Source organism: Stegodyphus dumicola, chromosome 11 (genome assembly GCF_044657685.1).
Source record: "Stegodyphus dumicola isolate Sdum_Otavi_A_Nest chromosome 11, ASM4465768v1".
Taxonomy (NCBI): Eukaryota; Metazoa; Arthropoda; class Arachnida; order Araneae; family Eresidae; genus Stegodyphus; species Stegodyphus dumicola.
Window position 1 is genome coordinate 125,411,669 of NC_140778.1, and position 21,770 is coordinate 125,433,438.

At 29.0% G+C, this 21,770-nt stretch overlaps 1 protein-coding gene across 1 annotated transcript in view; it reads right to left on the reverse strand.

The window, feature by feature from the left end:
• Nucleotides 1–881: 881 nt before the first annotated feature.
• LOC118183671 (choline O-acetyltransferase-like) overlaps nucleotides 882–21,770 on the reverse strand; it is a 189,707-nt gene continuing 168,818 nt past the window's right edge. The window contains exon 13 of the mRNA XM_035353269.2: nucleotides 882–20,478. Within this exon, the coding sequence (XP_035209160.1) occupies nucleotides 20,209–20,478 (270 nt within the window). The 3' untranslated portion in view covers nucleotides 882–20,208. The remainder of the gene's footprint in view (nucleotides 20,479–21,770) is intronic.

The following is a 21,770-nucleotide window of genomic DNA, read 5'->3' on the forward strand; positions in this document are numbered from 1 at the left end:
TAAAAACAAATCAAAGAGAACATAAAAATAATATAAAAATAAAATAGAAAATAATATAAATAAGATCAGTGAATGTACATGAAGATATAAAGGCCAGAAAGGTATTAAGTAACTTACATTCTTTCTAGTGGGGGAGTTGGCAATGTGTTCTCTTCGTGTCTGACTCATATATATATATATATATATATATATATATATAAATAAAAGGAAAAAACATTCCAGTTAATCCAAGGAAATTTTAGTTGTTTTCAAAATGCTTTCATATAAAATTCATTCTCAAGTTTCTGGTTTCTTTACATTTTCAAATATATATTTGAAGTGTGCACGACATCTCTAAATAATTGATTTTATTCTTTAAAGTAAAATTAAGATGTCAAAAAGAAATCACCAATTATGTTAATGTATCGAACTCAAATCAAGAAAACTGGAATATTCCCTGGATCTGTTGGCAATGTTTTAAAATCAGAAAATTTAGAGAAAATTCTTACATTAAAACCAAATATACAAAGGAGTCGAGACTCGAAGAACGGGGCTTGAAAAATATTACTATTCATGTTCTATTCTTGAAGGTTTTGAGGAAGAATCGGAGTTTAAAAATTATCTGAGGATTTGTCAGATAAGTCATTAGGGAAAACAGAAACTTATCTAATTTTGATTCACAAAATCATAGATCAATGGTGATAAGACGTTAAAATCTGCAACATCCTATATGAATATAAATCATAACGATAAGAAATCGTTTCTGTTAGTCAACATCAACATTTCACATACACCTGAAGTTACTGCTATGTTAGAAATTATTTCCAAATACTCAGCGTTTTCAAAATGCATTAGAATAATCTCGGGGTGCTTCTAAAATACATTGAGATAATACCAAGAAAGACATTCTAAAATAATTTTTATTATCTAGAACAACTATATTTGACAGAATAGCACATTTGGACTCTCACTATTTCAACATTCAGAAATTAAAAAAGTTAACAGTTTTTAACAAACAGAACATGAAATTTATCACAAAATGTTTCTGAACGTGAAGAAAAATTGTGTTTTACATAAAAACAAATATTTACATAATACTCCTGCTACTAATTAGGAGTTTGATGTAACGAAGGTTCTCTCTGAAAGTAGTTTTAATACTGTGCGAAACAACATTTTTTAAAATAGGAACTAAATACACAAAAGATTTCGTTCTTTTTACAAATATATGCATTTTCAATTTTTGGTGATATTCAGATAATGATTCGTACAGAATAACACAGATACAGTAAGTATTTGATAAGTTTTGGAAAACAGAAAAATATATTGAATTAGATTGTATTATTATAATATTTATTACAATATAAATATACATACTGCAAATGAAAATATACGACAGTATTTAAATTAAAGTTAAAATAGCCTTGCTTATAATTAGATAAAAGTTAATAAAAAAGTTACATATTCGCCAGGATTTTAATGTATTTATTCTGCAACGAATTGTTATTTTGAAACAATGCTTAAGTTGTATTTTGCATATGAATAGTCCTTTTATTTTACTTTATCTATCCACTACTAACATTTCATCTATTTTATACATATATTATTTATACATGACGGTTAAGTAACAAATAGATTGGAAAGTTAGATATATTTTTATTATGTAAAACATGATAAGTTTCAACACATATATTTTACACTGTATTGTTAGTTTACAATAGATAGTTTTGGTAATATAATGAAGTAGAATGTTTTAAACCTTTTTACAAATTTGTTACTTATTTAAATATTTTTACAAACATTAACTATCACATAAATCCGATTATTTCTCTCAGAACAACGATTTCTTACGTTAATAGCATTAGAATATGTAAGAAATATTCACAAACAACAACATTCACAGCTTTGAAAGAAACGTATGTAACATTGTAAGCGCAATTAGAGAAGGAAGTAATTATATTAAAAGGTTTCAAATAACAATCGCGAATTGAAACAGGATAAAGAATAAATGCTATGTAAGATTTTCTCTTAATATTATTTTCTTTTGGGTGCTTTATTTATGCGAACATATGCTAATATAAGCGCTATTTTTTATAAAATTATAGATTTTGCCATTTTTTGAACGATTTTAATTTAACGAAGCAACTGAATTAACGAAAGATAAATATTAACTAGCGGGCTACGGTTAAAACAATATTTATAAGTTCCATGTATTGCAAAACTGAAAATAAAATGAACTATTAATTTAATGTATTGTATAAAAAGTTATGAATTTTATGAATTCTATGTACTCTTGAGAAAAAAAAGAAAAGAAACTCCATAAAAACTAAAAACATTTCAATAGGAATGAAGTGAGTTCATTCTTTCCAAGCAACCATCAATTCGTAAATAATTTTTTTTTGTTGCCAAACCAGGAAACATAAACCTTTGACACTTAATAAATATGACGTCATGATTTAAATTTAATGTAAGATAACAATTTTCTTAATATCAATAAGAGAATTAACGTGGTAGTAACACAACGTGTCAATTACTCTAATCTGAAACAAAAGCGTTGCCAACAGCAGCTACATATTTAAAATGCTTACATTAACGAAAAAGCTTCAACATATAATACGTCATATGAAATCGCGTATTTTCTTCAACATCGACCTTATATAACAGTAATATAGTTTGGAAATGCTATTTTGTAAAACTTAAGAACTTTTTTTTATCAACAAACTCTACGATTTGAAAGCGAGCAGTGGCAACACTTTTCGAAATGAAGTAGATTTTTATCTCCAGCGTACGATACTGTTGCCACTTGAAATAATGAGTGCAAACATTAGCGTTTTCTTCAGATCTTAATTAATATCTCGGCTGACTAAAATCGTACGAAGATGAGAATGGTCGAAATGGTTTGCTACGAATTTTTGGAATCCAGGAGTACCTCTTTCGGAATTAACTGAACTTCTCGCCATTTCGGAGGACATAATGCCACAAACAAACAAGCAAAAAGATTTTAATAATATAGATTACCAACAGATTTTCCCGAAAAATTAATTTGCTATAATAAAAAATTTTATAAGCTCAAAATGACTCAAATAAGTTTTTAAATAGGCAACTACATTTAAACCCGTTCCAAAGGCAGCACATTTTCAGTTTTCAACAACAAAAAAAGCAGGAATCTGGAAATCGAGACGTATGCACAACAAGCATATGTTTTGTAATATAGAAAAAAATAAACAATAACTGTTTCCTTTAATAAATAGAATACTAAATGTTTATTTAGTAAGGTGTGTGTTTTGAAAACAATTTAAAAAGTTAACTCTTTCTAAACGGGTACGCTCCTCCTAAAAGGAAAATGCCTTTTGTTTTTAAAATATGAGTAGCTGCTTTCATTAAAATAATAAACAAGGATTTAAGTTGGAAAGGTATGATGTTTATCATTTATCCTCCGACGCAGCATTAAAGCCAATTGGTAGTAACGATAAATAAAACATGGCTATGCTTAAGTGATTAAACTAGAACGGGAAGAACTTGCTATGGTAAAAGGGAACAGAAAAATTAAAAAAAATATGTTATGAGTGTCTAAAGAGAATGTTAATGATTATAGCTAATTTCCATTAAAAAAAAAAAAAAACTAAAATTAAGCAGAAATGAAAGAAATGCAAAAAATTAACCTACTTATCATTGAAAAACGTTATAACGCTCATTTCAAAATGGTATTCTGCTTTTTAATGCAAAAAGAAACCTAAATTGTTCCAAGTAACACGTCACAAATTACCTTTAAATTTCTAGGAAAACTGACAAAGGAAACTTATATAAAGCGGATGTTCTTTTCACACCTTCCGGCAAAGTCTCATGACATTGCACAAGTGGACTAAGATGCGTCCAGACTGTTAAAATTGGTTTGCCTATTTGTTGATCAAAGAGAAAAAACAACACAAGTTAGATAGGAAAATATTCCCATGATAAAATTAAAAGTTGCCCCTTTTTCATGTAAATCTAGGAACAGAAGATAATTAAGAGCATGGAGTATCCGTTTGAGCTGTTAAAAGTTAATAATTGGATTGTAATTAACCGCTTTACGGCATTAAAATCGTTCAAAAATATGCACCCAAACTCTGTAAATGAATAAACATTTTCAAACCACTTTTGTAAATGAATAAAAATTATTTAAATCACTTATTTAAATAAATAAACATTTTTTAAATCACTAACATGTTTTTAATCTGAACTTTTTTAATAGTAAAAAACGATTAAAATGCACTATACTTATTGACAAAAAAGAGGGAAATTCTGAGTAATGCTAAACTGCTTAGTGGGAAGTAGTTAAAAGTTAAGCATATTTTATTAAATTATTAATTAAATTAAAATTAAATTAAATTAAATATTAAATTTAATTATATATTAGTTAAAAGTTATGCATATTTTTACAGTATCTTTAATTGCCTGTTTAAGACGATAAAATTATTTTTTGAAACTTTACACACGCGCGATTGGTTAAATACTTATATTTACAATATTTGCTCTTTTATACAAGATATACAGATAAAATATTTCTTTTTTATTAGACAGAGTTAATTGGACGTTCTTTAGTCGAGTAAATATTATTCAGTTTCAAATTATGCTTTCATTTTTCACTATAGCTATGTTTGCCCAGTCAAAGTTTATATAGTTCGAAATGAAACGCACTTATTTTGAAAAAAAAAAGTGGCAACAATTAGCCATTTAAAATTTCATGTTAGCCATTTGGAATACAAAATTATAAAATATATTTACACTCTAAAAAGAAAATTCTGAATAGTTTCGGTACGGTTAAATATTATTTGGACACTGGAAGTGTGGTGAATCTTAAACCTTCTCAAATCCGATCAAAATTTAAAAAGATTTTTGAACTTTTTCAGTCTTTCGAAACTCTCGAATTCTTCATACAAGATTAACGATAATGAGAAAAATAAACGTTTTAGATTTAACGCCAAAGGATTTTTATTAAAGGAAAAATCTGAAGTTGGGGTTTAATAGAAACAAACTTAAGAATTCAGTTTGAAAGAAAATATTCAGCAATGTTTCAAAAAATACTCGAAGGAAAGTTTATAAGTGAATATACATTTGAAACTCTCTTGTTATATAGTTCACTTTCTCAATGAAATTAACAAAAATATTTTAACAGCAGTTCCACTTTTTAAATTTTTTAAAAATCTTTTTAAATCAAAGCAGCAAGGGGGAGGGAAGAGGACTATTTACAGAGTTAAGAAATAGTGATGGGCAAAACTTCTTTTTTATGGGATCGGATCATAACCGTTCACTTGCTGACGTGAGTCACCTCCTTTTTATGAATCACCGCTCACTAACCTTGACGAAACAGATTCGGTATGATGAATGAATCAAGAGCGGTGAGCTGCAATGGATAAATGATCAGAAAGAATAGAACGAGCAGTGGGATCAGGACCAGTTAGCGAAGTTGCAGTGAAAAGCGAAAAGAAACGAACGAAGAGTGGAATCGGAAGAACTGATTCAGTAAAATGCAAAGTCCCTGAACAGATTTCTTTCAATTACAGTTTTCAGATTTCCCTAAAATCACCTTTCTGCACAGAACTACCAATAAAATTCTAGAATACAAATTTTTCAAAAAATTAGGAAGTGATAAAAATTAAATTCATTTTTAACATGGGATAATAAAATCAGAAGAGAGACACTCCAAAGAGCTTCTCCTAAATTGGAAATTGAACTTTTCTGGCCCGTTTTCCAGTTTTCTTTTCGTTAGTCAAGCGTAAAGCTCGCTAAGTAAATAAAGTTATTTCGTGAACGAATAACAGATCTCTGTATTTATGGCATGCTTCCAACAAGAACTCTCTGTGAACTGTAAAAGAGCTACATCTCTATTTCCTGGAACTGGAGTTAATTCACTCAGTAAAATGAATCGGTTCCTTGAATAAGTTCTGGAGTGGCTTATGTTACTCTGTTAAGAAAGATGAACACTGGATGCCGCTCGAGTTGATCCCCATCCAGGGGTTACTCATAAGGGGTTTAATTTCCAACAGAGATGAACACAAAACGCCAACCTTCAAAGTCAGTTCAGAAAATTAAGACTATGTTGCTCAGAGCTTTTACGAATGACGATTACGATGCTGCAAGATCGTATGACGATGACGTAATCGTATCGATGTTGCAAAATCGTAATCGAATGACGATTTCGATGTTTTTACGATGCTGCAAGTTTACTGGATCTGCAAGAGTCACTTTAATGAGCTTATCTATTAAACGCCAACTAAATTATTTATTTTCTTCAATGGTTTAGGTTCAAACGTTTAAAGGCTTTTTAATTTTAAAACTCGAGAGATTCGAATGGCGAAAAATATGCAAAGATTCCAGGTTTCGAATGTCGAATCGTTTTTCAGACTTTTTGAACTTTGAAGATTCGAATATCGCTTCGTTATTTAAGACTCTTTTACTTAATTGCATAATACGCAGATTAGTATTAAAATTACGTGTTGCAAATATTATGCTTAGTATTCAGCATTTATTTAAATTACTAAAATAGTAGAATCAGCATTTAGGAAAACATGTTTTTATTTCCTTTCTTGAAACTTTATAATTTTAGAATAAATAACTTCATAATTAAAGAATTTTTATATTAGTAGTAATATTACTACTGATTGGTCTACGCGGTATTATGAGAATTGAGATTTAAGTTTGAATGTTCAAATGCAATATTTAAGTAATTATTCAAAACTGAATTAGAATTTTTATAAAAATGGCTTTAGTGACGGAAATTATGCTGTGATATTTTAATGTGTGCTCGCTAATAAAAAAGCGAGTTCTACGCGAGAATATATTAATTTTCTGGTCAAAAATTAACCAATATTATAGCAGTTATAAGATATGTGTTCTACGTCGAAATCGTCGTATCTTTATTTAATGCAAAACACTCCATTGCGTTCTCATACAAAATATTTAAAATTTGAAATCTTTTCTGAGTTATTACAGGTACATTTACAATTTTAAAAGTTTTACACAGCTTTGGGTATTACAAACTACAAGAATGCATTTTTGGTATTAAAAATGTGTAAAATGGCCCTTTTCGTGTTATAAAATATTAAAGAATTTTTTAATATTTATATAAAGGCAGATTTACTCAAGAAAAGTTCACAAAAACTTTCAACACGGAAAAATATTATGATAAGTTAATCTGAACCGACTAACGGTTTTCAATACATTTAAGTATCCTAAAGAGGAAATTCAAGAACACATTTTATGAATAATTTTCATAGTTCAGAATTACTAATGCTCGGAAATAACATGATATGCATAGCTTTCCTTAGGCAAGCCATATTTCTATATCTACAAACATTCTATGCAAAATGTACAAAATTACAATTTGCATGCAGATCCTCTTACGAATTAAAAATAGAATGCATATTAATATACACTGATACTTAATCAAGTTAAAATGATGAAAGTAGCAAATATTTTCGACGTAAATATACGTTAGTAGAATTATTGATAAATATTAATTGATAAATATAATATTAAATATGTCACCTGTTCAATCAGATGTTATTAAATATTTCACCTGTTCAATCAGATGTTATTAAAATTGGCACCTGTTCAATCAGATGCTTTTAAACATGTCACCTGTTCAATAGGATTTTATTAAGCATCTAATCTGTTCAATCAGAAGTTATTAAATATGCCATCTTAGTACACAAAGTTAAATTAAAATGCTCTTAAAATTTATTACTATTTCTTTTTAATTCAGAGTTCAGATGGCAGGTCGTATGAAATACAATGAAGCTCAATACAATATTTGCTCATAAAGGTGAAATTAGTTGGTGTTTTATTATGAGCACTGAGTCTTTATTATGACTGATAAATTTACTGAGGAATTTAAATATGTGAATAAAGGTTCAAAAAGTATATTTGTATGCATTTCGTTCAATCCAAACCATAAGAGTTCTGCATGCCGACCGACAAATATTACAGAGCACATACTGAGAACATCACATTTGGACAAGCACATTAACACATATTTATACATATTTTCATTGGATATGTTAATTCTTGATAGGACTTCGTGAAGAAGTCAGAAGTTGCAGAACATGAAACAGCCTACATCTATATTTAACACTAAACGCATTCAAAGTGACAGACAGGACGTTTACAAGCCACTAGAAGAACACAAAATTATACCTCCTTGCTATCCGTCAGTGAAAGGATATGTACTAAAAATACCATCCTTTTTGCTCGGCTGCTTTTAAATGTATAAAGGGTTTACTAAAACACCCTATAACCTATAATAAACTATAATATAACACCCTATAATAAACTATAAAGGGTTTAGAATTACTTATGGGAGCTATGAAATTTAATTTAGGAGCAATGAATTTACATTTGCCATTAATTAAAATATTACTGCTTTTAAAAATAAATTTGATGCTATGTATTTAAAGTCATAAGAATATAGAAAACATTGTTATCATTTACAATAACAAAAAGAAATACAGTAAATAGCATGAATGAATTTCAATGTAATTTCACATATATAAAAATTCATAGAATTATATTTATATATGATAGTAAGAATCTTAATGTCATTAAAATATGTTAAATGCATTTTTTCCCAAATTAATTAAACTTAAATTTTGGAAATAGAAATGCGGTGTCTTAAATAGATTTTTTCCTATTAAAAGTTAACAAATAAATTTACAAATAAAATTTAAATAAAATTCATAAAAAATAAAATCATAAATGGAATTTAAAAAATGGGGAACATTTTTATTTTGATTCGTGTGGTTTATTTAGAACGCAAAAATTCAATACAGGAAGAGCAATAAATAAACACTATAAAATACATAAATAAATACTAATATTAAAATACGTAATTCATTGAGAAAACAATAAATGCCATTAATGAGAAAAATCATAGTTTGTTTCTTTCCAATGAAATGTTTCAAAATTTAAATGGATTTTGCAAAATTTGAATTCATAGATCAAAGTTCATATTTTTCTAATTTCTATATTGGGTTTCATCACTTGTGTTAAGCAAATTAGTGTATGTTACCTTCCTTACATTTGTTTCTTATGCTATGTTAAAATTATTAAAAAGTTATAAAGCGTTATTAAACATATTTAAAATAAATGCATGTTATACTTTTTATTCCTAGCATTAATTGTAATCATACTAAAATACAGTCAAAAGTCGTTAATTCGGACACCCATAATCCGGAATGATCTATAATCCGGACCTCAAAGCTTCAAACTTTCTGCGCATGCGTCGCCTTGACGCATGCGCGTAAGGCCTTTACGGCTGAGAATATGCTTGTGCGCGTGCGCAAAATACGTTTACGAGTGCGCGTTTAATGTATAACGGACGGGATAAGCTAAGCTAAAATTATTTAATTATCTATTTCAGTTAATGTTGCAGATTGCGTTGTTCCTTAATCTTCGAATTGGATCCGGCTTATTATTTTTTGCAGACTGTTAGAGCAATTCTATAAAAGTAAGCTTGAACTTTCGATTATGTCAAATAGAATTTCTGATATATATTTATTAATATGTAAATGATCTACAAAGCGAAAGTATGTTTCGAAGTTCATTAAACAAAAAGTGGAATTGCTACAAAAAATGGATAAAGGCATATCCTTTGTTTATCTAAACTTTAACGTTTGTTTATCTAAACTTTGTTTATCTTTAACGCCGCGGCGCCGCGTAGTGAATTGGAAGTTGATCTGTCAGCACTATCCTTATCTTCAGAGCAGATGTTTTTATTTTATAATTCCTTATTAAATGTAGTATTTCATCTCGATGTACTCCATCTTTGATATGATTTAAATCAAATTCCTCGTCATTATAATTCGCTTCCGATAGCGAAGAAAGTGACAGCGGTTATTGAAAACGAAAAAATTTCGATTGACAAAGTAGTCGGTATTCTCGACACAGCAATTATAGGACTTGAACAGCGGAACTTTGGAACTGAACAAGAAATTATGTCTGTCTATAGAATTAAAGAGAATGTATTATCACATAAAAAACGAAGCAACTTAAACAACTTACATTGAAAGAAATGTTTAATAAAGTAAACAAATAAATATTAAGCTTTTTTTTTTGTAAATTTTGATACCCTTTAGATCATAATTGTTCTTTATTTCATAAATTACGGTTTCATTTTTTAATTTTATAATTTCTGCATGCCATCTTACCAGATTTAAACTGATGATCTATAATCCGGAAAAATCGATAATCCGGAATCGCCGAAGTCCCGACGAGTCCGGATTAACGACTTTTGACTGTATTCATTTTAAATTAGTGCTCTAAATACTCTCTTTTATTGGCACACATTTATTAGGTAAAGTCTTTACTATTTTAAAAGTTATAAGCACTTATGTTTTATGTTAACCAGGGAAAAGAAAGGATGTGAGATATACTATCATTATTTATTTATATGTTGGCATGGCTTGGTTTGTTTAATTATAGCACAGTACTCGAAGGCTATCTGCTTAAGGGGTGGGAGGCCTTTCTAAGAGAAGCTAGCTCCTACAAACGTTACGCATGGGGAAAAACCCATAAACGCCCATGCAACTCTGCTCTTTGGAATTCGAACTTCAGACCAAACTACCAGGGTTCAGAGACTTTACCGATCGGCCGCTGGTGAGTCATTAATTTGTTTTTAAGATAATATTGCATGGATAAAGGATTCAAGTTATGTTATATTGCAAACTTGAGTGTATCATTTGGTTTTCTGAGAAAAGTTGTTTACAGCTTGCATATGAAAATTTAATCATTCTTCTTATAAGATTTAAAATTAATAACATCACATAAAGATATTTGTTAGTATTCAAAGTTATATCTGAAATCTTCGGATACAGTTAAGGAAGGGGAAAAGTATACTAAAAAATAACAATAAAACTATAAGCTATATAAATAAAAGTAAACATTTCACATGTTTTCGCATTCTTAAGGGTAAGACTGTCAGGGAAGCTTGTTTGGAAAAAATGCATTATAGTTTTCAAAGTTTCGAGATGTATTTTAATACTTAAAATAAAATAATAAAATGTTTTTTAATTGTTTTGTTTTTATATAGCTATTATTAAATGATTATTTTACATTTTGAAATTAATTCATCTTAATTAATCATTTAGAAACCAGTTAGCTTTGGAAAAACAGAATAATGCCACGATTTTCGTAATAAAATTGTTCGCCATTTTGCGCTGTACAAGATGACCTTATTTTACATTTTCAACAATAGTCGTTTTCTTATATACAGTTTTTTGCTCGTGCGAAAATAATTAACAAGGAAATATTTTACGCTTCGCATTAAGATTCTTGACAAAAGCAGATTAATTATTTACATTTTTTTAACAGATTGTAATCTTTAAACAGCTTACAAAACACAATTTAAAATTCTAAAATGAAAACACTGGAAGTAAAAATTTGAGAAATCATTCACGAAAGAAAACTCATTCTATATACACAGTATAAATTTGAAATCACATGCAAGTTTTAAAATACTTTAGAAATAAATTACGTTTAATAACATTTTGTTTCCTGCACGAAACGATATGTAAGTATAAACAGCACTTCATTAGAAAAATCTATTCTAAACATTCAGCATACTCAAACATCACGTGATATGACGAATAGCTTAATAATTAATAAACAGGGATAAACATATGAAAATTTACAAGTTAAACACAAAACACACGCACAATCATAAATTGTGAACACACATTTTCAGACATCTATATGATATGTGTACAGGGGTATCGGATATGGCTTGCTTTTCGAAACCCCAAAATGGCGATAAAGAATTGGTGATATGTATAACAGCACTCAGAAGCTCATAGGTGTGCATTATTCTCTTTGCCATATGTACTGATTGAGTGCTGGAATATAACACATTTGAGAAACAAAATTCATGCCAGTTGAAAAGAAACTTAAAAAGAAAGGCGATTTATGTATCTATTAGCATACAGAGTGCAAAACTAATTTAAAGGGAAACTTAGAATAACTACACATAGTTAAAACTACATATCATTCTCTAATGATATATCATAATATAATAATTGAAACAGTTTAATTATATTGAAACAGTTTAATATATCGAAAGTGAACTTTTTTGGAATTGAATTATAGATTTTAAAAGTGGCAAACTCTTCTAAAGCTTCAGTAAGAGATCTCATATTATTGTTTATATTTATTTTAATAATTTGCCTTAAATTTAGTCTCTTTCTGACATAAATTGAGTACTAAAATTTTAGAAAAATGACATATATTTTAAAATAAATAAAAAAAAAAAAAAAAAAAAAAATCTGAAATGTTTCAGATTTTAAATTACGTCCAAAGGGGAGTTTTTTAACATTTTGTGTGTTACCTTTCTTTATTAAATATCATGTTCCTCGCACTTAAACCATAAGATCCAGTGCAACAGCAATATCGCAAAATAGTTTTAAAACGAGCATATCTTTAGAATTTCCGATACAGAGACTCACGCGCTGGAGATAAAAATGTTTTTTCTGCACAACGTTGCCATTGCTCGCTTTGAAATCCTTGAGTTTGTTAATCAAAAATTCGTCAAAGTTTTAAAAAATAGGAAATCGATCATAAAACAAATTTCAAATTTCAAATTTGGTCTTCCACATGCTCATATTCGTTGGAGGATTACGTTATTCAAAATTCGATGACTCTATGTACCGTTGTTTTATCACAATACGAGAAATATACATACATTTATGCAGATTTTTCATTATTTAATTTCTTCAAATATAATGCAGGACTCTAACATTTTGTGGCAACAATTTGAAAAGTGAACCGACATTTATGATTCCGACGCAAAATGCCAAAACGAAACTAATAGTCCTTCGGGATTCAAATCCCTTTGGACTAAAAAAAATCTGAAATGTTTCAGATTTTAAATTACGTCCAAAGGGGCGTTTTTTAACATTTTGTGTGTTACCTTTCTTTATTAAATATCATGTTCCTCGCACTTAAACCATAAGATCCAGTGCAACAGCAATATCGCAAAATAGTTTTAAAACGAGCATATCTTTAGAATTTCCGACAGAGACTCACGCGCTGGAGATAAAAATGTTTTTTCTGCACAACGTTGCCATTGCTCGCTTTGAAATCCTTGAGTTTGTTAATCAAAAATTCGTCAAAGTTTTAAAAAATAAGAAATCGATCATAAAACAAATTTCAAATTTCAAATTTGGTCTTCCACATGCTCATATTCGTTGGAGGATTACGTTATTCAAAATTCGATGATTCTATGTACCGTTATTTTATGACAATGTGAGAAATATACATACATTTACGCAGATTTTCATTATTTAATTTCTTCAAATATAATGCAGGACTCTAACATTTTATGGCAACTGTTTGAAAAGTGAACCGACATTTATCCGTCCGACGCAAAATGCCAAAACGAAACTAATAGTCCTTCGGGATTCAAATCGCTTTGGACTAATAAAAGAGTTTAACATTTATGAATTTATTAAGCTTATTGGAATAAAATAATTAGCTGAATTTTAATTTAGACAATAACGTTGCAGAGAAAATTTAAAGTATTTGAAATTTTCCAAGAAATTATTTTTTTATTATACTAGAAAATATGTTTGTAAAGTATATCACAATTTTATGAGAAAAAATTATAAATTATATATCTCATATGACAAAAACGGTACGATTTGAAGAAGGAAATTAATATTTCAGAAACTATATTCGTTTTCCTTTAATTTTCTAAGCATCGTACGTTCAGTGGCGCTTAGGATCCAAAATCCTAAATAACTAATAAGCATGGATTCTTCATTTTCGTTCCTGTTCACTCAGCATTTAAAAAGCAGTTTAGAAATCCAATAGAAAAATATGCTATAAAAATAATGTGGAAAACAATTTCAGTTTACTCTGTTAAATTATAAACGTGTTATTGTATATGATATGTAATTTAGTGAACAGTACGAGAGAGTTCTAAATAGCTTACAATTATAATTGAGTAAGAATAAAAGCTAATTTTATATTTATAACAACTTGTATTTTGAGCTACTAAACTGTCACAGTAAATTATTTTGCAGCTTACAAATTAAAAAAAACTTAAGAATCCGTGACAGATTATGTTTCTTTCGATTACTATATTTCTTTAAATTACAAGTAAATAACGACTAGAATTCAACAGTTTACTAAAATAATGATGTTTGTAAAAACTGGATATGAGTTTTGTAAAAGTTTTACAATGTTTTTAAAAGAAATTCTAGCATATTTAATTGCATGAAACAGAGAAGCGTAATATGAAAGCATAATATTCCGATATTTATTACTTTAATAATTAACATTTGATAAACAATGACACAATAACTTAACAAGTTAAAATCAACTAATTGTATTAAAAAATATTACTGCAGAGTACATGAATAAAATTGCAATAAGGTGTTGCTAAATTTGCTGTGCATTTTGTGTAATGTGAAACAATTAAGTTTTAAGCAGCTTAAGTTAGTTTTTAGTAATAATTAAAGCACTAGTTACTTTGCAGTTGTTACATGGATGGGTATTTTCAACTAGCTTAAAGACCTTTGAAAGATTACACTTTTAATACGATACAAAAAAGTAGCGTGTCTAAAAATGACTTAAAATAAAAGTGTAAGGTAATTGACTAGAAAATATATAATCTCCCGAGTTTGCAATAAAGCATTAAGCAGCACCTTATGTGAATATGTACAATAATTGTGTGAACGTAAGCAATTCGAGAGCGAATATTAACATGATCTAGAAATGTCTCACTTTTATCATTTGGGATGTATCGTAATTAATTATTTTCTTTTTGAGTAGACACACTCAAGGGTAATTATTGTGATTGAGATATCAAATTCTGAAAGAATGTATTAGAATAGTCATATTTATGTATGTTTTATGAAATAATGCACCTTTCGAATATGATTTCTTTATCAACACATGGCAGCTTTTCTAGCGGCAAAAAATGCTTATATGCTATTTCAGGCATGACGAAAAAGTATCAACTATTAATTAATTATCAGGTTAAACACACAAAATGGCAGGCAGAATTATTTACAGAAAGAGATAAACTACATCTAGCACCCTGGATAAAACAACTAAAGAATAAAGAATATAAAACTTAAAGTTTAACATTTCAGACTTAATAAAGTCGTGAGAATTATTGCATACAATTAAGCCTCTTCTAATTCAAAAGAGATATGTAATAGCACCATAAATGTTACTAGAATTGTTTAACCATAAACTACAAAATTGTGAGAATTGCAAACAAGGTTTTACACGCTGTACATCAACTGTAAAATATTTTAACAAGTAACTAAATACACAAAAGTTTCTACAAAATAATTAAGAAAGTTTCAATCGCTTTGATTTACATCATGAGCATCCACATAGCTCAATAAATATAATGCATATATGGTATTGGTATAATTATATTTTTGTCATACACAGCTCAAGTAAACTGGTATTAAATATTACTCGCGATAATTCTAGTACAAGGTGTGATCAAAAAGCTTAGTGAGTCACTCAAAAAGTCACTGAAATTTGAGTGTGTAAAATATTTGAAGGTATACATCTCATTGGCCTCAGTTGTCAAAAACATATTGTAACAAAAGACAATTCTCTTTTGTCATAATATGTTTGTAACAACTTTCTTATAACTCTTAGAAACGTCTCAAGAAGTTCTTCGTTTGTATTACTTTTACTTTCCGCGTCATAGTAGCTTGGTTGTGTGAAATGTACCCTTTCGGTGCAGTTTACAATTTTGGGAAGGGTAGGAAGTGTGCTGAACCATGGTCAGGAGAATATAGAGGTTGGTACAACTCGGTAACCTGCAGGTTAGTACTATTTTCGGGATTTACATTGTGATTTTTACCAGATTGACTCAGAACTCTACTGTGATTCTCTGTCCCGTTACGCATTGCATTAATAACATGTATAAAAAGCTGCTGCGTGAACGGAAACATGCCATGCAATGTCAAACATATTCGCACATGTTAGTTGATCCACGGAAGAACGTCTCCAGCGTGTCATAGGAAACATGAATGTTCCTATTATCCAATTAAGAAGAGATGCACTTTATGTTCTTGTCACACCTTGTACTTCAGTAATAATAACCAACATCGGTAACACAAGCTTATATTTGTTTTCAAACAAACAGCTCTTAGCAAAGTGAACTTTATATTTATCAAACTATGAGCTGTTAAAATAACTTGTGAAGTAACATGAACATACTGAATATAAAATTGCACGTGTAAGTATCATTGAAAGTTTGTAGCATCATTTCTGACAGCTTTTAACACAGTTTACTCAATGTAACATTATGCATCTTCTTCACTTCATAAATGCTAAACGTATAAATTTGAATATTCAGAACGAATTAAATAAATTTTAAATATAACGTTGAATTCTTAATCTCTAAAATTTCAACAAAAATATTAAAAACAAATATTTATGTACACATATTCTATATCTTAAAACATTTGTAATTTTTCGTGTATATATTAGTTGCATGCATGAAATTTGCCATACACAGCGCTTTCCTATACAACCATCTTGACTTTCAATATCATTTAACTCATTTAGCCAATATAAATTCATGCTTATGTGCATGAATAAATAAACTTCAATTATACAGTAAGAAACTGAAAAATGGAGAATATGTAACAATAAATTCTTTATGACGATAAATGTACATGAATATACATAACATTAATTAATGTAATATACATGTTACAGTTATGTAATTCTTATACCAAAGGAACTTATGAATTTTCCAGTAGTTAACTATAACCAAGCCTATAGCCTATATACCTATGAATAAGTAGTTGCGCAAATGAACACAAACGGGTAACAAAACACATTAACAGAAAAGAATTTTTCCTTTTTATGAGAAAATTATAAAAATCTTTCAGAGATTAATTAACTCAGTTAAATTAGCTTTAATTTAAATCTTAAATCAATATATTTAATGAAACAGCAAGAAAATGGTTTACTATTTACAACACGTAACAGTTTTAAATTCTATTTTTAGATAACAGACGATTATAAATTGTATTTACATGCAATCCATACACATAATTGTTTTGTAATAAATTTTAAATTGATCAACAAATTGATTAAATTGATTGACAAATAGAATGAAATATTTCCTGTTAGAAATGAATACTGTAAATATATGCTTCTTTTGTAGTGAACAAAATAAGCTTTTCAATATAGGAATTTAACATAACTATAAGAGTAATTATGGCTCAGCTGAACACAAAAGAAGACGTTTTAGCACAGAATTAATAAGGAAAATCATCATACTTATAACGTAGTGAAAGAAACACTATTCAATACAAAAATATACATTACTGAATTATGAAAGTTTTAAAAACGAAATCCAGATATTCAGTTTAACAAAAATGCTATCAGTAAATAACTTATAACAGACAACTATAATTTATATTTACACTCAGATTATTCATTTTTTGGTAAGTTAGTTTCAGTTCTTTAGTTTATAAGTCTGATTATAATACATCAAACAAACGAGGCATAAATTGCAAAATATATCTTCTTGCATATTTCACAGAATACGTTTGAAACATTCTTTGCTGAAGATAAACATATTTCATAAGATTTCAGATAATACTGAAATTTTCAACCCACCATAGTCATAGTAATAAGAAAGAACTATAACATAAGAAACTCTTTTTTGAAAATAACATGTTTTAAAACTTACGACATCAATATGTAATTTTAGAATAATTTGGGATACTGTGTAGCTATATTTTGAAATGGAATAGTGATGTTTTCAAATGATAATTATATTACGAAACTTAGCTTTTATCTCTCTTGTAGCAAACTTTGCAAAACAAGACAGATTTTCCAGCATTTTACATGCTGTTTTCTGCCCTTTCAGAACTGCTTCTTTTTTTCCTGCTTTCTGTAAATTGTTTCTCTTCTTCTAAAATTAACTCAGTTAAAAAATCCGAGTTTTGTCATTTATCTACTAGTTTAACAAATATTTTACATTTTAATCTTCAAAGCATTTAAATTTTAAAATAAAATTAATTTTAATTTTAATCCTGAACACAGTTTAGTTTTTCAGCTTTTTTTAATGATTTAATCATATTGGTAGCGATTTATTTCAAAAAGCACACTAAATATTTACTACTTTAATTTCATACTGGTTATATTGATTGAAAATTTATGAAACCATGCCTTGTAGTTCGGTTATTCAAAGCAGGAAAAAATGTTCTCGCAGTTCTTAATAAATCCCATAGACAATTTATTTACATTAATTTAAAACCTTGAGACATTTATTTTAGCAGTTTAATTTTTACTAGTTTAAGAATTTTTATGTGCAGTTGCTTCCTTTATAAAAATGTAAAAGAAATTAAAATTTTCATTCAAACTTAATGAGGCAAATTTAATTATTACATTATTTTGAAGCTTTATTTAAGGAAACAATAAATATATGTATAATTATATAACACTAATTGAAACGTAGATCTCAAAAATCAGAATTTAAATAAAATGCAAATAATTAGAGTGTACTAAAATTAATTATTATTTAATATAAACTGCTCCATACCAATTATTAATCATTATTGGTTTAAAAATATAACATTTTCTTGACTTCCCTGCGGTGTATTATCAATTTGTTTAGAAAACTTGCTTAATTTGTAAATTCTTTAATAAATAGAATTATTTTGTTACGTCTTTGGATTCTGTAGCTAAAATATGTATTAAGTTTTATTCTGATTATTTTAAGCATACACATTATGTAATCGTTAATGTACTCATATTACTTTAAATTATTTCCTTAATATTGATGATTTTAAATTAATATCTTCATTCAACTATTTTGGAATTTATTAATAAGAAAAATAATTAAATATTAAAAATTTTTATTTATTTTATTTAGTTCGAAACTCAAATTATTGCGTACGTTAAAATACTCAAAATCAGATACACGTTACTCGAAAAATATCTGCGATTTTTTTTTTCTTTTGTTAATGGATCGAATACAAATTTCCTTTGTTTTTATTCAGTACTTGGAGGGTGGAATTTGAAATTTTACTTGGTTCAATACCAAATTTCAAAATACTTTAACAAAGTAAAATGTTTGATTGCGATGAATTTAGATCTGAATGTAGCAAAGCCAAATTAATTAATTCGCAAATCTTTTAAAACTGCAATGAGCGTTATAAAATACCTTTAAGTAGAATAAAAATATTTCAAATTATATTTTGAATTATACCGCATAGAATATGTTGCTTCAGTTTAGATAATATAAATATGTACTTAAATATTATAAATGAAATAGTTAAAAATTGTTCAAAATATAGCTACATTTAAGTTTCATTATGGGCCATTAATATAATATAAATAATCCTTAATTTTAAAAGAACATAAACTTATGAAAGTTAAAGTTCATTTTAGTTATTATAAATATTTGTGCGTCACAAAATTAAATTAATTTTCTTTTAATGATTTCAATTTTGATTTAGAATAGCATTTCTAAAGCACGTATTTAGTAACTTAAAAATTTTTGTTTTGAAGTGGGGTTTTAATGGTCTAGGAATGAATCCCCCCCTTTATGACTGATTTAGTACCCCCCCAGAAAAGGGTAGTATTTATTTTTCTTCTTTTCAAAATTTATTTTTCATGTCAGTACAATTGCAAATTTCTCATATCCGTTTCAATTGAAAATTAAAAATAATGCCATCATTTCTTATTCAGTTTTTGATAAACGTACACATGTTCTTAATTTAATAAATTTTACTAGATAATTACGAATGTTTTGAACATTAAATCCAATTAAAAATATTCTTTGATGTAGAATTCACTTCAGAGCGCAAAAATTTATAAATAAAATTATTAAATTTATTTTGCTAATTTTTGCCATTTTATATACTGGTATTAAGAAACAGTTATCGCTCTCATAACTCGATAAACTTTTGTCATTTCTTTTATATTTATAATATATAAAAATACTCTTAGAACTTTACACAGACAATTTTTCACTTTATATTCTTTGGTAATATTTAATTTATGGTGGGTCGAAATGATATTTAAACTCTAATATCTCTTAAACTATGGATATATATATATAATAATAATAATTTGATTTTTTTCTCTACACTTAATTTGCAAGCAGAGACACCAGATTTACTTAATCATCTCTTTTGAATAATAAAAAAATCTCCTTTTTTATTTTGCTTCCTTAATTAAGCACTATAATATATATATATTTTAATTTCAATCTGCTCTTGTGGACGCTTTGTTTAGTATCGCCTGATCACAACGTTTTGCCTCTTCTTCCATTTGCTTCATCTTAAGACATATCTCCCCCATGTGCAAAAGGCTACCTTCAAGGCTATGGGCAAAGAAATCAGAGCTCGTCTCCTTAGAACTGAAGAAAGAAGAAACGCAAAAGTCGATATGGTCCGCACAAGGATTATAAGAACAACCGTACCCGTCTGGAACGACAGGACCATAGCCAACCAATATTCCATATGTTGTCGGCAACTAGAAAAAAATAGTCTTATTTTAGAATAATGTGTAACTAACAATCATGATGTGATTAGATCGTAATAATGAGAAACTAATTTGAAGTATTTTATGTTTTTGAAACGCATTACAAAACTAAAGTAGTATCTTAACAAATGTATTGTAAGCAATAACAAGTGATAAAAATCCATGACTTAATTAGACGGCAACGACAGGACTTAATGAGACTTAATACATTCTGAAATACATTGCAAAATAAGCTTGGAATGCTCCACAATAGTGATTCCCATCGACATCTTAAGGGTCGATGAAATTTTGAAAGGATCAATAGTAGGTGTCAATCAATCAATGGTAAAACTGATTGATTTTTTTAAAGGAATCAATCAAGCAAAATTTTTGGCATTCCCTGTTCCGCGAATCAATTGTCGCACTACAGGTCCCCCCCCCACTCCTTAGAACCAGACTCGGAAGTTCAACCTCCTCGCTGGCCTCTTAGAGAGGGAGGCGCACCGCCCAGATAGTCACCCGGCACGGCACTGGTCGTCATTTGCTAACCACCAGTCGCTCGGGCTGCCCGTCGCAGCGGGTCATTACTCAGCGTACCCGAGGTAAATGCCCCGGGCTACCAGTTCCACGCCGCGCTAGGACGTGCCAGACCCCGAGGCCGGCCAATAAGTGACCTTTCCCGGAGCCTTCAGAACCACCAAGTTCATAAATTTTATACCCCCGTGGCCGAGACTGCCTAGGTACAGCTCCTAGCCAGTAGCTTATCAGAGTTCTCTACGTCGACCCCCGGGGGGGAGGTCAATCAGTCAGTCAATCAGTTTTAAAGGGGTTGCACGCCTCACAAATGGGGTAGGTGTTACTGACTCTGACTGCCGTACCAAAAAGTTAGCGTTCGAATCCTGAAGAAGGTATGTTATGTTTGTAAATGTATACTGTCTGTGCGGCAAGCGGATATTCTAAACATGCGGCGAGTCGAAAGTCCTCTCGAGGGGTTGTTAGTAGGGGAAGAGGGGTAGGAAACCCTTGGACCCGTCTCCCTGGGGTGCTCTCCATCAAAATTAGGGGGGGGGCGGAACTGAGCAAATTCGTACTATCATCTGTATAGTGATCAAGGCTCTTGCCAACAGCACGCGTAGTTTTGCACTCTTTGCTACGACGAATGTCATGGGCTTGTTCTAATGTTGCTGTCAGACAAGTCACATTAACTACAACATAACAAAGAGGTCGATAGCCGAATATGCACTGGCAACTGATCGGTACAATGCCCATTGATAACAATTAATAATTAATTGTTTAATAACAGA